We start from the raw sequence: 15,969 nt of genomic DNA on the forward strand, positions 1-15,969 counted from the left end.
GGATTTTTTGTATGTATATAGGTTGGGGGCAAGTTTGAGGCTTAAAACAAGGAAAAATGGGAAAAAAAAGTCATATTTTGGGTCAACCTTATCCACGAGATTGCTGAGGTGGAAAGTAGAGAAGTTATGAGGATTTTGGAGAAAATGAGATTTGGGAAAAAGTGGAGGGAAAGTGAGATTTTGGAGAAAAGTGAAGGGAAAGTGAGATTTTGGGAAAATGATGCGAGAAAATGAGGCTAAAAATGGGATTTTATGTATATATAAAGGTTAGGGGCAAGTTTAAGGCTCATAAAAAGGGAAAAAAAGTCATTTTTTTGGTCCACCTTACCCATGAGACTGCAGAGGTGGAACGAAGAGGAGTTATGAGGCCTTGCCCACTACTTTCAAAAAGATAGAGAGAGAAAGTGAAGAGGAGCTACTTTTAGAGGTGGGAAGTCTATGAAGAGGCCCAAAATCTAGGCCTATTCATTGCACTTGTCTCCTTAAGCATGCACATTTTTAGCTTTAATCCCTAAAAATTAGGAATCCTTAGAAGGCCCTCCATAGTTCAAAAAAACTCAGGGTAGCATGAGAAGATTTAGGATGTGTGGAGATATTCTGGGAAGAGGTGGAGAGAATCAAGCAAAGAGGTGGAGTGAATCAAGGAGAGATTAGTGGGATTAGATGCTTGGATGTAAACTCTATAAATTGAGGCATTGGCCTAATGAGAATTTGCTGGTTTTTATTATCCATGCCTACATTAAGCTATCAGTTAATTGCTCACTAATCACATCTTAATTATCATCTAATCTCTTTACTAATGATATTGATTCTTGCATTTGATCCACCATAGCTCATCACATTGCTGCAAATTTAACATGGTATCAGAACCTAGCTTAGAATCCATCAAATTTATGAGACCATTATCTTGCTAATCACCTAGTTAATTAAGATTAGGAAAAAATCAAATTTTTAGCTCTTTTTCAATTAACCTCTGTACCCCAGCTGGTGGAGGAGCTCTCTCCCTTCACACATAACATTGGCCCAAAACCTCTTAGCTACATGTGTGAAGGGAGCTCTCTCTCCCTTCACACATAACACTGGCCCAAAACCTCTTAGCTACATGTAGCCATACTCCTTGTGCTTTAGCCCATCAACTCAAAGCATCAAACCACCGGCTGCTCTGCAGGTGTAGAATTTCGCGTTTCTTCAAGCGTCGTTTTTCTGAAGGAAAATGGAGATCTTCTCTTCCACAGATACAATGGGTCTAATTTCTCTTGGCCCTAGGGGTTTTCAAGGGTGCTCTACAAGCTGGTGAAGACAGTTTTTGATTTCATCAAATCTACAGTGAGATCCAAGCTTTGCATCAAATCTGCAGGTGACTTTGGTAAAACAGAGAATAAGCATTCAATATTTGGTCAAATCTTGTGTTTCTTGGCTTAATCCTCTACTAGACTGATTGCTATTGATGGCTTTGAAAGGAGTCCAGATCTGAGGCCTTAGAGTTCAAATATTGCTATTGATGGCTTAATCCTCTACTAGACTGATTGCTATTGATGGCTTTGAACTCTAAGGCCTCAGATCTGGACTCCCCGCATACTCAGTTTTTTGCATAGAAAACAGAGGATTATTTTGCTAATCAATGATTAATCAGTATTAATCACTATATTTTGGTGCAATTAAGGGTTCAAATTAACCATTGGGTATCTGATACATATCCCTATAACTTCATATTGCAATTTGGAGATGGTTTGATACTCCAACCATTCAGTACAGATTTGTTACCCTTGGTTTTATGTAATTTTTGGTGAATTTATGCTGATAAATCTGTTGTAATTATCACCTAAACACCAGATTGAGTTGTAAAAAGGTAGACACTGCCCTTGAATCTTGAAATTGGATCAAGAGGTAAGACCCCCTTCACATCATCATGAGAGCACGGCACAAGAGATAGCCAAATTTAATGGGGAGCAGTTTTATACATGGCAAACAAAAACCATGTATCTGCTCTCATGAGGAAAAATCTGTGGGGGCTAGTTAAGGGAAGAGATGAATGCCCAGATGCGAGTGGAGAAAATGAGTGGAAGAGCAGGAATAAGAAAGCATTAGGACTTATCGCACTCAGTTTAATTGATGAAATCATTCATCACATCACAGGGATATAATGGGCAAAAGATGCATGGGATGAACTCAATAAATTATTTGGCACTCAAGCCAAAAATTCAAAGATAAATCTGTTAATGCAATTCTACAAACTGGATATGAAGGAAAGTGAACCTTTAATCACACACTTGAACAAATATAAAAGCATTAAGCAACAACTGGCAGCCATTGGCAAAAAGGTAGAAGATGATGAGGCACTAGCAGTGCTTCTGAAGAGTGTGGACAAAGGTGAATATGAAAACATTGTAGCAACCTTAAAGAATGTACCTCAACTGAAGTTGCATGAGATAGAATGAGCTCTATTAGAGCAAGAGACCAAGGTCGAAGAGAAGAAATGGTTGGACTTAACAGCTGGAGAAGAAAAAGCATTCTTCACCCGAGGAGGATTCTCTCGAGAGGACAAGGACGAGGAAGAGGCACAGTAGGAGGAAGGACCTTCACTTGCCACAACTGTGGAAAGCCAGAACACATGGCAAGAGACTGCTACAGCAAACCCAGTAGTGGAGAAGGAACAACATCGGCAAACTTCATGGAGGCTCCTAAGGAAGTGGAGTCAAATCATCTTTTCTAAGAGAGAGAGAGAGAGAAACCCCACAACCCAGTGTAACCTGCCCCAACAGAGTAAAACCGCCTCTGAGCCACCGAGGATGTAGGCCATGTGGTAGATGTATGTGTGAGCACTTTAGTCAAGGTCACGGGCACTTGTAGTAGCCTTGGACACATAGAGAGAGAGAGTGTCAAGGACTATGAGTTTAGGAACTTGAGGCACTAGTCGCGGACTACCAAGTAAGAGGGAAACTTGGTATAGGTTCCAGGTGTGCTAGGAGTATTCACTTGAGGGGAGGTGTTAAAATATACAAGTGAATAGGGTGTGTGCGAGAACAAGCCCTTAGCAAGAGGCTGTAAAAGAGAATCTGTAAATGAGTGAGAAGCTGTGAAAAGGTGTGAAAAGGTGAGAAGTATCTACTGGGAGAGAATAAAGGGTAGCATGAGAAGATTTAGGATGTGTGGAGATATTCTGGGAAGAGGTGGAGAGAATCAAGCAAAGAGGTGGAGTGAATCAAGGAGAGATCAGTGGGATTAGATGCTTGAATGTAAACTCTATAAATTGAGGCATTGTCCTAATGAGAATTTGCTGATTTTTAATTATCCATGCCTACATTAAGCTATCAATTAATTGCTCACTAATCACATCTTAATTATCATCTAATCTTTTTGCTAATGATGTTGATTCTTGCATTTGATCCACCATAGCTCATCACATTGCTGCAAATTTAACATAAATGTCATCAAGAAGGACATTATGGTAAAGACTGTCCGGTGAAAAAGAAGAACAAGTCCTTATCTACACTCATAAGCAATGACAAACATCTCAAGCAAAAGGGTATCTTCATCTCAATACACTATCAAATGATGGAGGTATGCATTCACTTTATTTCGCAAACGGTTCACATTTATTTTTGCATTTATTTAATTATTTCTACTACCTAAAGACCTAGAAAGTAAACGATAGTAAATTATTTCTACTACCTAAAGACCTAGAAAGTAAATGCTAGTAAATTATATATTAAACATTAAAATAGGTCAAAATATTTGGATCCAATAATGATAAGTCTCCCTAAACATTCAAGAAAATAATTTAAAATTTCTTTAAAACCATCTTTACTTTTACAATAAGATTTTGAAAAGAAATTCATTAGCATATTATTCATTTCTCAAGTAAGAATAGATTTTAGCATGCATCCTTTAAATATTTTTCACACTTTAGGTATTAATTATTAATATCTCAATTGAAAATTTAAATTTAATAAAACAAATTTAAGATAAAGAAAATTTATGTCGAAATTTAAGTTTCAGAGGGAACTGGCCACTCCATCTCAAACTTATATTCTAAAGGGGTGATATATGGAATTAATTTAGTGGTATGGGACATCAGATTTATTTCATGTTCTTACTCCAGACACATTTATGTCTTCTATCTTTTACCATCTTATGACTATATGTGGAATGTGCCTTCATGGTATGGGACACCTAGGCTTGTTTAACATATGTTCATTTGATTGGTTCATTACATATATGCATTATGTGTTGATCAATTTTTTCACACTAATCATGAAAGCATCGTCTCATGGATTTATGCAACTGAGGACAGTTGCAACCCAAGCAAGAGTGAATGTTATGAGAATTACTCTTGATTATTGGGAATTATATTTCTTATTTTATATCGGGGACGCCCATGTGTACCGTGCCAATTGGTGCATGTAATTTGATATCATGGTTGCCTATTCCTCATGAGACATATTTAGGATTAATTGATGTGTTCAATCGATTATTCAACTGATGTGGATTGTCTATGAGTATAGATACCAAGATGTGTAAGAGTACCGATTGAGATGTCATACTATATGAGGATACCAATTAAGGTGTCGTATAGAATGAGATATGCGAGGGTGCCGATTTAGGTGTCACACTATATGAGGGTACCAATTGAGGTGTCATATGGATGGTGGATTGAGCGGTGGTGTGAAGATGAAGATCATGTGCCCTCTCTCTCTCTCTCTCTCTCTCTCTCTCTCTCTCTCTCTCTCTCTCTCTCTCTCTCTCTCTCTCTTCTAACTCCCTCTTTTTTGCTTGTATAGGTTGGTTGTTGCGAGGCAGGACTGTCTGCACATTTGCAAGCAGATTCCCCACTTCATCAAGTACGTAGCACTATGTCCTCTGTCTCTTTTTTTTTCTCTGAAAATCCCATGCAAATGCAACGGTTGTGAAGCTTTTAGCATGTGTGTGTGTGTGTGTGTGGGAGAGAGAGAGAGAGAGAGAGAGAGAGAGAGAGAGAGAGCTTGTGCATATGCGTGTGTGTGTGTGTGAGAGAGAGAGAGAGAGAGAGAGCTTGTGCATATGCGTGTGTGTGTGTGTGTGTGTGTGTGAGAGAGAGAGAGAGAGAGAGAGAGAGAGAGATTCCACATTATGTATTTTTGAAAAAAGCAAGAAAGCAAAGCCTCGCTCACTTAGCTTTTTGTGGTGTTCCATGTTGCATCTGCATATTTCATGATTAACTGAAACCCTCTGGCATGGAAACCTTAATCTTCACTTACACCATAAAATGGTGGCAATCAGTTGCGTGTATGTCTAGCTTTCTCTTCATGTAATGTATGATATTTTTTAATGCCAGCTAAGTGCATGATCTTAACAAAGGTAATGCATTGTATTGCGTCGACTACAACACGTGAAAATTGTTCACTCGGGAGGAGGACTAAAGTGTGTGTGTGTGTGTGTGTGTGTGTGTGTGTGAGAGAGAGAGAGAGAGAGAGAGAGAGAGAGAGAGAGAGAGAGAGAGACCTTTATACATGCGTGTGTGTGTGTGTGAGAGAGACAAAGATAGAGATGATCAGGGAGGGGGATGGGGGATTAATTATGCGTGCATGATTAGAGCTGTAGCCCAGGTATTGTGCCTCTCCATCTTGCATATATTAACACATGTGCATGAGAGAAGGTTGAAAACATTATTTCTATTTGTCATTGTAATTTTTTACAAAAATAAAGTCCATGAAAGAGTGAGAGAGAGAGAGAGAGAGAGAGAGAGAGAGAGAGAGAGAGAGTCTTCAATCATTAACTTGGCATCCTACTCACTGCATTCCATCATTGGTGGATTTACTTTGTCAATTTCACTTCGGTGTAACATTTGAATAAGAAAATGTTTTGCTTTTGACTTGCTTTTATATACAGTGGCATTATTTGTTTTTCTTGCTTAGCTCGAAAGAGAGAGAGAGAGAGAGAGAGAGAGAGAGAGAGAGAGAGAGAGCTCAAAATCTTACGTAAATGATTAGTATAGTAAGTGCCGTCTTTGATATCACGGGTATGGATGGATGTGGCAAGGATATCATTTTCATTTGTTTATGGTGATGGACAAGATATTAAAGTATTTTTCTTGACGATTACTATAATATAGGCATTATTGTTTACCATAATCTATTTAATTTTCCTGGCTCAATTGTAGACCCTCTATTTTTGGAAGGACAAGCAACATCATCTCTAATTATCGAACTATTAGAGAGCACATGTGTATTGCGATATATATAGAAACTTGCTTTTTATGTAGCTTTTGCGTTTAAAAAAATTCTTTTTGCAATAGGGAATATTTTTATTTTTTTGAATCTAGATTATTGCTAGGTTTGTATGGTCGAGACACTGGGCTCCTTGGAATTTACAATCTAAGATTGCGGATCAGCTTCATGTACATGTAATGTTTATAGACTATGAAAAGCCTAATAAGTTAGATTTTCAATGCATAAGCACTGGACATTACATAAATTTTGTGATTTGCTATCTATAAGTTAGATTTTCGGTGCATAAGCACTGGACATTACAGAAATTTTGTGATTTGCTATCTATAAGCCTGTTCAAACGCCATTCGTCTCAAATATTGATCCACTGAATGAGTTTTGTAAGGTTTTATCTTTTATCTTTTTTTTTCTTTGAAAATTATATCTTGCAATATCTAATGTTTTTATCTTAAATAAATTTTTTGGCAGATGGAGGCGAGGAGTATAGGCTTCCAAGGAGAGATAATCCAGTTGCCCGAAGATTGTTTTAATGCTAGGTGTGTTAAGATTGTCACGATACATTGGGTTGGAATGCTAGATGTATATTTATGCCAAGTTTGTTGCTTTATTCAAAGAAAAGTAAGTGCTTTAGGATCTCCTACATGGATATATATGGCAAGCATGGTGTGGTCATATATAGGTTGGCAAGTTGAGGATTATAAGGCTTATCTCTACTCACTCCCGAAGACGACGAGGACGAGCCTTTGTTTTTATGCATGCAAGAATACTCTTGCCCATCTGGGATGGGTCATGCCCCTAGCCAAGTTGAGGACCATGAGGCCCAAAATGGGCTTCAAACATAAGGCCTATCTCTCCTCTCTTGTCTAGAGGATGGGTATGCGTTTTTATGCATGTAAGAATATCTCTTGCCCGTCTCAGAGACGGGTCATGCCACTAGTAGGTATAATGGGTAGTGTAATTGACGTTGTAGGTGAGGGTCCAAGGGAGCCTAAAGAAACGGACACGTGGCATGAACGATGTGGCATAATTGGTATTGCAGGTGAAGGCCCAAGGGAGCCAAAAGAAGTAAACACTTGGCATGAACGAAAATGTTGATAAGAAGTTAATATAGAGACATAGAGATAGAGATATACAGATTTTCAGGGCTCAAATTTAAAAAAACTGATTGTAATTTTCTTTATTTTGAGTTTAAAGATTCAAAATTTTGAGGTTTTACTTATAAAACCGATTAATCTATGAATTTTTTTTTTTTCAATAAAGGCATTTTTAATATTGAAGAAAAACGAGACAAGTTACAAAAGCTGGCATCACAAAGCCAATTACAGGCCGAGATTACTCACTATCCTAGGCAATCAGCAAAGAGCAATGATCCTCTGGGTCTCTATCCTAGAATCTACAGGTATTGGAGCTTCAGCACATAGCTTAGATCCACGTTTATAAGATATTCTCTCTTCTCTTGAAGCTGAAGAATCTTGACCTTATCTGAGACATTCTTAGGAGTGCTTCCAATAGGGCCTACCAGTTTTGAAATTTTGGCCTCAATGTCAGTGATCTTCCTCAAGTAGAACCTCTCCCCTGCAATAATAAGGAGACTTTTGAGGGAGGAGGTATTGCGGGTATCACTGTTGTGTAGGGCCGCTAGTCTTTCAATCCAGAAGAACCAGAGGATCTCTGTTCTTAAAACTGTCCATAGTTCAGTAGAGCAGCCAATGGTTTCCCCAATGAGCAGATGCTTCCAGGATAAGCAAGTTTTCCCCCAACTGGCCACATACTCATTGAGTTTCTTTACCATTGGTTCTATGTTAGGGCACAGTAGAAAAATGTGAACATCATCTTCTTCTTTGAGGCATCTGGCACATGATCCATTTCCCTTGCCAAAGACTAGAGCTTTTTTCTGTGTCCAAATGGCCCTGTACATGATAAGCCAAGCAAGACAAGCTTTCTTAGGTTCCACATGTATGCCCCAAAGTGATTTGAAGAGGAAATACCACTGGCTCCTGTCTTTGAGGATATTCCATCTTTGATTTAGAATACAATGGATTGGAGGGGTATTCCACCTGGGAGGAATAGGCCAGATACTTGTTTGGTTAATCCACTGGAAAGCCTTCAGCTTAGGGGGGTCTTCAATTGTCATTAACCACCAGTCTTCTCGATGCCATAGCATCAGCCTTTTGCCAATAATGTCTAGTTGAGAATCTGAGAGGTTGTACTTAGCAATGAGATCAGCCCTTGATAGCCAGGTTTTCTTATCCCAGTCCCAAAGGTTACTCCATGTCTTAATGCCACCTAAATGAAGCTTCCGTGCCTCTTCCACATCTTGAGTATCAACTTGAGGCAAGTCAAGAGCAGGCCACCAGATGGAATCGATGGGGTGGATGCCCAGCGTGTCCTTGTAGTCTGGGGATGGCATCAGCTGGGCTTTTACTTTAAACCAAGCCTTCCATAGAGAGATCAATAGCTCTGATCCTTTAGGGGTTATCTGATACTTGCTTCCCAAAATGGTTAGAAAAGGGAGCTGTTTCCATCTGTAATGACCTTTAAGAGCAAACAGATGGTTTTTCCTATTAAGAAGCCAAGCCCAATTCTCATCCGGGGACATTAAGCCTCTCAGAATCCATTTGGCTGCCATTCTGTCAGCCATATTTTCAATGTCCAGGATACCCAGCCCTCCAAGCTCAGTGGGAAGGCAGCAGAATTCCCATTTTACTTTGGCCACTTTCTTCACCCACGGGTCTCCTCCCCAGAGAAAGTTCCTGCAACAGGAGATGAAGCTTTTCAAATCTTCTTCAGGAGGTCTCCAACAGCTCAGGAAGTAGATAATTGTGGGGATAATAAAATGGTTCAGCACCATCTTCCTCCCTGCCATGTTAAGTTGCCTATTCTGCCATTTTTTTAACTTGATCTCTATTTTTTGCATGATCCATTGCCATTTTTTCTTAAGGGAAACTCTGAACCCCATGGGTATACCTAAGATCCTAACTATTTCCCCATCTTGGATGACCTTGCAACCCTCTAGAAGCAGCCAGTTAGGCGGGGGCTGTATGCTAGTTCTGATACCAGTCTTGTTATGGTTGATAACTGAACCTGAGGCCTTACAATAGGTTTGCAGACAATCCCAGAAGGCCCCTATACTGCTCTCCTCATTATCAACAAGTGCATTGGTGTCATCCGCAAACATTTCAGTGCAAACCTGCTTACTATTGCCAAGCAGAATACCTTTCATTTCTCCTTTGTTGATTCTGTCTTGGACAAGCCAATTAAGTCCATCCGCAGCTATGGCATAAAGGAGGGGGGCCAAAGGACATCCTTGTCTGATTGATCTAGTCAGATGAAAAGCTTGAGTGAGGTCCCCATTGACGCATACCCGAGCAGTTGCATTACCAAGCAGTGTCTTTACCATACTGCAGAACCTTGAGCCACAGCCCATGTGTCTCAATGCATCTATCATATATCCCCAGTTCAGTCTGTCATAAGCTTTGTCAAAGTCAATTTTGAAGAAGATGTAATCTTGTTCTGATTCTTCAGCGAATTCCATAGCTTCCCAGAGCGTAATGATAGTGTCTAGGATATATCTACCCTTGATAAATCCTTTCTGTTCCTTACCCTTGATAAATCCTTTCTGTTCTATGAATTTTTAAAATTAATACGGGTGGTTGTCCTTTAAAACCGATTAATCTATGAATTTTTAAAATAAAAACGGGTGGTTGTCCTATAAAACCGATTAATCTATGAATTTTTAAAATAAAAACGGGTGGTTGTCCTTTTTTTAAGAGGTTAGAAAAAAAGTTTATTTTTGACACTGGACGCACGGTGCAGTCTGTGGCCGACACAATATTTGCAGAAAACGAGCAGAGTTGACAAATGCTTCAGCAGTCACACTCTGCACAAAGCATCGGATAGTACGGGATGTACAAGAAGACAAAATATGGCGGATCGTGGCGCCGTCCATTCGACTGGCACGGCGGGTGAATTAAAAATAAAATAAATTTCTTAATTTATAGGAAAAGTTAGAAAATCAAAGATATAAATTTAGAATTGCGAGCAGAGCGCGAGGGCCGAGGCCCCAGGCGGCTGATTAACCGAATGGCAACTGATGGATGACTAGTTGTGCAGTGGACGAGAGAGGCTGAACAGCGGAGCGTGTTTTTGCCCCACTGAGAGAGCCATCTGGTTCTTGTGAGTAACCATGTATGATATGGCATGTAGCATTTGAACTGAACAGGGCCTGGGCATTTTCCGCCCTGACTGGACTCAATAGTACTGGGCACATTAATAAGGCATACGAGCCCCATAAACGGGCACTGCCAAGTGGGCTCTAGAATCGATACATATCTCCAATTTCCAATTTTAACACAATGTTGAATTTTAATGATGGGCTTGAATTCACTTGAGTCCTCTTCTCTTCCGAGTCGGGTCATGAGGACTGATGAAACACTCCGTTCAAACCATAATGCGCCCAAACAAAGGGCCGATTTTTTTTTAAAGAAGGCTTGAAATTAACATATTTACACTCTACTTGTGTATACAATTCAATGTAATTATTGATTCACAATACAAGGGTGCACATTCACATAGTATTTTGTTCCCTTCTAGTAGTTACCAAATTTTTATATATAAAAAAGGTTCACATCCAATGTAGTTAAGGATTCACTATACAAGCATGCACATCCACCGTAGTGAGGATGGCTTGTGTATACATTTTACTGATTCACCATACAAGGGTGCACATCCACCGCAGTCGGTGCAGATTGAACCCAGAACTTTTGGGATAACACTCGTCCTCTTCTACCAATTGAGCTAGCACATCTACCAATTGAGGTAGCACATCCATCGTATAGTGAGTGAGGATGGCTTGTGTATATATAACTCACACACATTATTTGTTTCACCATACAAGGGTGCACATCCAAACCCATAACTTTTGGGATAACACTAGTCCTCTTCTACCAATTAAGCTATTACCATGATTGCAAAGGGCCAATTTTCAATTGACACTGCCATTATCTTGCAAAACTAGTTGAGAACTCGATCCCTCCCTCCAAAAGTAAGGGAGTTGAGAAGGGTTGTGTTTATCTTTTAATCACCTTTACTTTAAACACTTCATTAAAATAAAAGTTTGAAAATTTAAAAGGATATTCAAATTTACACGTACAATACCACAATGGTAGGAAAAATGAGAAAAGAAAAGATGGGTTTTAATTTTGTTTTTCGATTCTGATTGTGTCGAAAGATGCAGCCTTATTTTTCCTTTTCAACCCCACTTAGCACTATATATGCTGTTCCATGTGCCCATGGATTGTGTACCGCCCTTTTTCCCGAATCTCGAAAACTGTCTTGTCTCATGGGCCATGAGCATCTTAGCCATGACTACACTTAGGTCTCTTTCACATTAGCCGTGGCCCAAGGGCCTATGCTTAGTTTTCAGCCTAACCATGGTTCGGATTCATTGACCTGGAGTTGAGTAACTTTAGCTTCTCAACAATTCTTTCCAGATTCCATTCTCACTCCTGTTCACTCTAACCATGGTTTGATCTCAACCCTTCTTTTTTAATCCCCCGCATATATTTCCTGTTTACCCCAAGTTTCATTTTGTCTGCTTTTCTCTTCAACACAGTGCATGTCACCACTCCATTGTAGCCTTAGCTTGCTTGTATGAGCCTTCAAGACAGTTGGTGCACCCTGCTCATGGTATCTTCTCTACAAAAGCTCGCTGAGCCACTGTAGAACCTTTTCGTAACGCTTTCTCTTTGTCCAACAGCAAGTAGTGGAGTGCCCTTGAAGAAACACTTTTACTTTACATGGGGTCACCCTAGGAGGGTCAGCTAAGGAGGTTGGCCCCCCTGAAAGCTAATCAAAGTAATTTCGACTGATCTTTGCTGCCGGTTAAACAAACTTCTTGAAGAAGCAGCAGCTACTACAAAGCCAGTAAACGGTAAGAAATGCTGCATGTTCTTCTCTCTTATGTTCGAAAACATTCTCGAAGCACCTATAGTTTGACGATGTGTTTAGTTTACCGTTCAGTATGTTGCAGGGAACGTAGCTCGTTTGCTTGGTCTCCCGCAGCTAGAGAAGGGGCTCTTTGCACTAGGCTGCATAGTTTTTTTTTGCTTTTTTTTAATGCATGCACGAGGAGTACCTGAGTTTGCACAGTTGTAGTGTAAGCGTGCTGTGCGCATAATCTGATGCAAATGGATGGACAAGTTTCAGCTAGCGCTCTTGTGAAAACGGGTTTCGACAGCGAGAGGGAGAAGAACAAGACAGACGTAGGTCAACGCTGTTTCGAACGGGAAGCTGGTCTTCATCGTAACCGAGCCCTCTGTGTTTGAAGGTGAAGTAGTAGAAAGCAACGTCTACAACGACAAGAAGAGCCTTGGAGTAACTTCCTTGGAATTGTGAAAATCCCTGGCAAATCATTTGTCAAAGAAGGTGAAGTTGAAGAATCTGTCATTAGCTACTACTTGGATAGATCTACTTGTGGGTATTCTGTACTGATGAGTCTAGCCAGCAGCAAGGGGGTAAGAAAAAGAGTCCAAGCTAGCTGGAGAGAAGTTCTTTCGATTCTTACTTTGAAGAAGAGGTTTTTGAGAGGAAATCACAGCCTCAGGTGAACTACGCTCAGCAGCAAGGCTCTGAAGCAAAGAAAGTGCAGCAGCAAGCACAGCAACAATGGCAGGCAGAGGTGCAAATGCCACCACTGATTTTACCTTGAAGGAGACCAATCCCAATCTCGCGGCCACTGCAAGGAGAACCAGCCTGCTGCATGGAGACAAGACTAGCACCTATGATTTGGTGGAGAGGATGGAATACCTTTACATTAAGGTGGTCAAAGCTAAAGGTTTGGCAGCCAAAGATATTACTGGTAGTTCTGACCCCTATGTTGTGGTCAAGGTTGGCAATCTCACAGCCAAGACACGTGTCATCGACAAATCACTGAATCCAGAGTGGAACCAAGTTTTTGCCTTTGGTAAAGATAAATTCCAAGCGCCCCTCCTTGAGCTCACTGTGAAAGACAAGGATACTCTAAAAGATGACTTCTTGGGCTATGTGGCATTTGAAATCTCTGAGGTTCCGACACGTGTCCCTCCTGATAGTCCATTGGCTCCCCAGTGGTACAAACTGGAAGGTAAGAAAGGTGGAAATGCAAACCTTGGTGAGATTATGGTGTCTGTGTGGCGTGGCACCCAAGCTGACGAGGCTTTCCCTGAAGCTTGGCAGTCTGATTCAGGTGGCCACCCTGCTGCTAAATCAAAGGTTTATTTGTCCGCTAAGCTATGGTATTTGCGTGTCAATGTGATCGAAGCCCAGGACCTCTTGTTGCCAGGGGACAAAAATCGCCTGCCCGAAATGAGAGTTAAAGTGCAGCTGGGCTTTCAGATTGTAGGCACCCGTCCGTCCAGCAACCGCTCTAGCAACCCCTTCTGGAATGAAGACCTCCTGTTTGTGGCCGCCGAGCCCTTTGAAGATCAGCTCATACTCACTGTGGAGGATCGTGTGTCTGCTAATAAGGATCAAGTAGTGGGCAAAGTGCAAATAGCCGTTGGGTCAATCGAGCGCCGTGTAGATCACCGCCAGGTCACCTCGCGTTGGTACAATCTAGAGAAGCATACTGTGCAAGAGAAGCCTGCGGAGGGGCAGCCGAATCCCAATGCGCCAGCTAAGCCCAAGGACAGTGGCAAGTTCATGAGTAGAATTCATCTCCGTGTGTGTTTGGATGGTGGCTATCATGTATTGGATGAGTCCACACACTACAGCAGTGATATGAGGCCGAGTGCAAAGCAGATATGGAAGCCGCCCATTGGGGTGCTTGAGCTTGGTATTATAAGCGGTTCTGGGTTCTTGCCTATGAAGACCAAGGATCAACGTGGCACCACGGATTCATACGTGGTGGCAAAGTACGGGCAGAAATGGGTGCGGAGCCGCACCATCGTTGATAGCTTTGCGCCACGCTGGAATGAGCAATACACATGGGAAGTGTACGACCCATGCACGGTGCTGACAGTGGGAGTGTTCGACAATTCACACTTAATGGACGGCACGGGTGAGAAGGCCGGCGGGCCTAAGGATGGGCGGATAGGCAAGGTTAGGATACGGCTGTCCACACTGGAGAGCGACCGGGTGTACACGCACTCGTACCCCTTATTGCTGCTGCAGCCGTCCGGGGTGAAGAAGATGGGCGAGCTGGAGCTTGCCGTTCGATTCTCATCCTCTTCACTGATGAATGTGTTAGCATGCTACACGAGGCCGCTGCTGCCCAAAATGCACTATTTACACCCATTAGGGGTTGCTCAGCTGGAGACTCTGAGGAACCATGCCATGAGGATAGTGGCGGCCCGGCTGACTCGGGCGGAGCCGCCCTTTCGAACGGAGGTGGTCCAGTATATGCTAGATGTGGACAGCAATCTGTGGAGTATGAGGAAAAGCAAGGCCAACTGGTTCAGAATCCTGGGGGTTTTGTCCGGGATGATAGCAGTGAGCAGGTGGTTCAGCGACATCTGCCGATGGAAGAATCCGGTCACCACAGTCCTGGTTCATTTTTTGTTTTTGATCCTGGTTTTGTTTCCGGAGCTTATCTTGCCCACCCTCTTCCTCTACATGTTTCTCATAGGGGCTTGGCACTACAGATTCCGGCCACGTCACCCTCCCCACATGGACCCCCGCCTCTCCCATGCAGATGCAGCCGAGCCGGATGAGCTTGACGAGGAGTTCGACAATATCCCGACTTCAAAGCCACACGAAATTGTTAAGGGCAGATATGACCGGCTACGGGCGGTGTCAGGTCGAATTCAGACTGTTCTGGGGGACATGGCCACCCAAGGCGAGCGTCTGCAGGCCCTCCTGTCGTGGCGTGATCCGCGGGCCACTTCCATGTTCATACTGTTTTGTCTGCTGGCCGCTGTGATTCTGTATGTCACTCCTTTCCGCGTGGTGGCTGTGCTGTATGGTTTCTATGTGCTTCGCCACCCTCGCTTCCGTGACAAGGTGCCAGGCATACACATGAATTTCTTCCGCAGGCTTCCCGCCCTTTCCGACCGCATGCTTTGAATGGTGTCCGCCCTTAACAATTTCACACGACTACTACTTTTCGCCGTCGTCCCTTTGGGATGTCCTTTTTTTGCAGGTTTTGACAGATGGGATAGTTTTGACAGCCCGGGCACCTTTCCCCCCCTTGTATTTAAAAAGAAGTTTTTTGTATTGCGTCGGTAATGCTACAACAGTATTATATGTAAATCGGCAGTTATACATTTTCGCGCAAATAACTTAGTTAAACTTTTCAGTCCGATTGATTGATTGATTAAATTAAGATTTCCTGAAAATGATATGCTGGAAACTTAATTGTCACTGAACAGGGCCTAAAATTGACGAGTGATATCTTTTAAATGGCCAGTATTATTTTAAAATGAAAGGCTTCGTTTTTCAATAGAACGAACTATCATTAATATATTAGCAATATTCAAAGTTGAAGACTTATTTTCTCACAACAAAATTATCAGTGATTAAAATAAAATCCAAGTATTATCTTAAATAGTACTACTAATATATTGATTAAAAAAAGCTTAAACCAAGCATATGCTATCAAGAAGATCACAAAGGCTAAAGTATCTTTATTCATCGGTGTAAATGAATGATAACAATGTCATAATGATTATTCAAAAATAAATTTTCATGCACATGGAAAAAAAATTGAATAGCAAAGTAGATAGGGATTCAAGCGTACTTCTCGATAGAGGAGATGATGTAAGTGGCCTTCAATAAGTTACATCTC

General features: G+C 41.5%; 1 protein-coding gene across 1 annotated transcript; it reads left to right on the top strand.

Annotated features, from left to right (window-relative positions):
* The first annotated feature begins 11,703 nt into the window (after positions 1 to 11,703).
* LOC147642153 (FT-interacting protein 3-like) lies at positions 11,704 to 15,481 on the top strand. Its single transcript, XM_086803312.1, has 2 exons — positions 11,704 to 12,138; positions 12,414 to 15,481. The coding sequence occupies exon 2, from the start codon at positions 12,873 to 12,875 to the stop codon at positions 15,246 to 15,248; it is 2,376 nt and encodes a 791-aa protein (XP_086659438.1). The 5' UTR covers positions 11,704 to 12,138; positions 12,414 to 12,872; the 3' UTR covers positions 15,249 to 15,481.
* The last annotated feature ends 488 nt before the right edge of the window (positions 15,482 to 15,969 follow it).

Source organism: Cibotium barometz, chromosome 1, assembly GCF_041138505.1.
Source record: "Cibotium barometz isolate CiBa-2024 chromosome 1, ASM4113850v1, whole genome shotgun sequence".
NCBI lineage: Eukaryota > Viridiplantae > Streptophyta > Polypodiopsida > Cyatheales > Cibotiaceae > Cibotium > Cibotium barometz.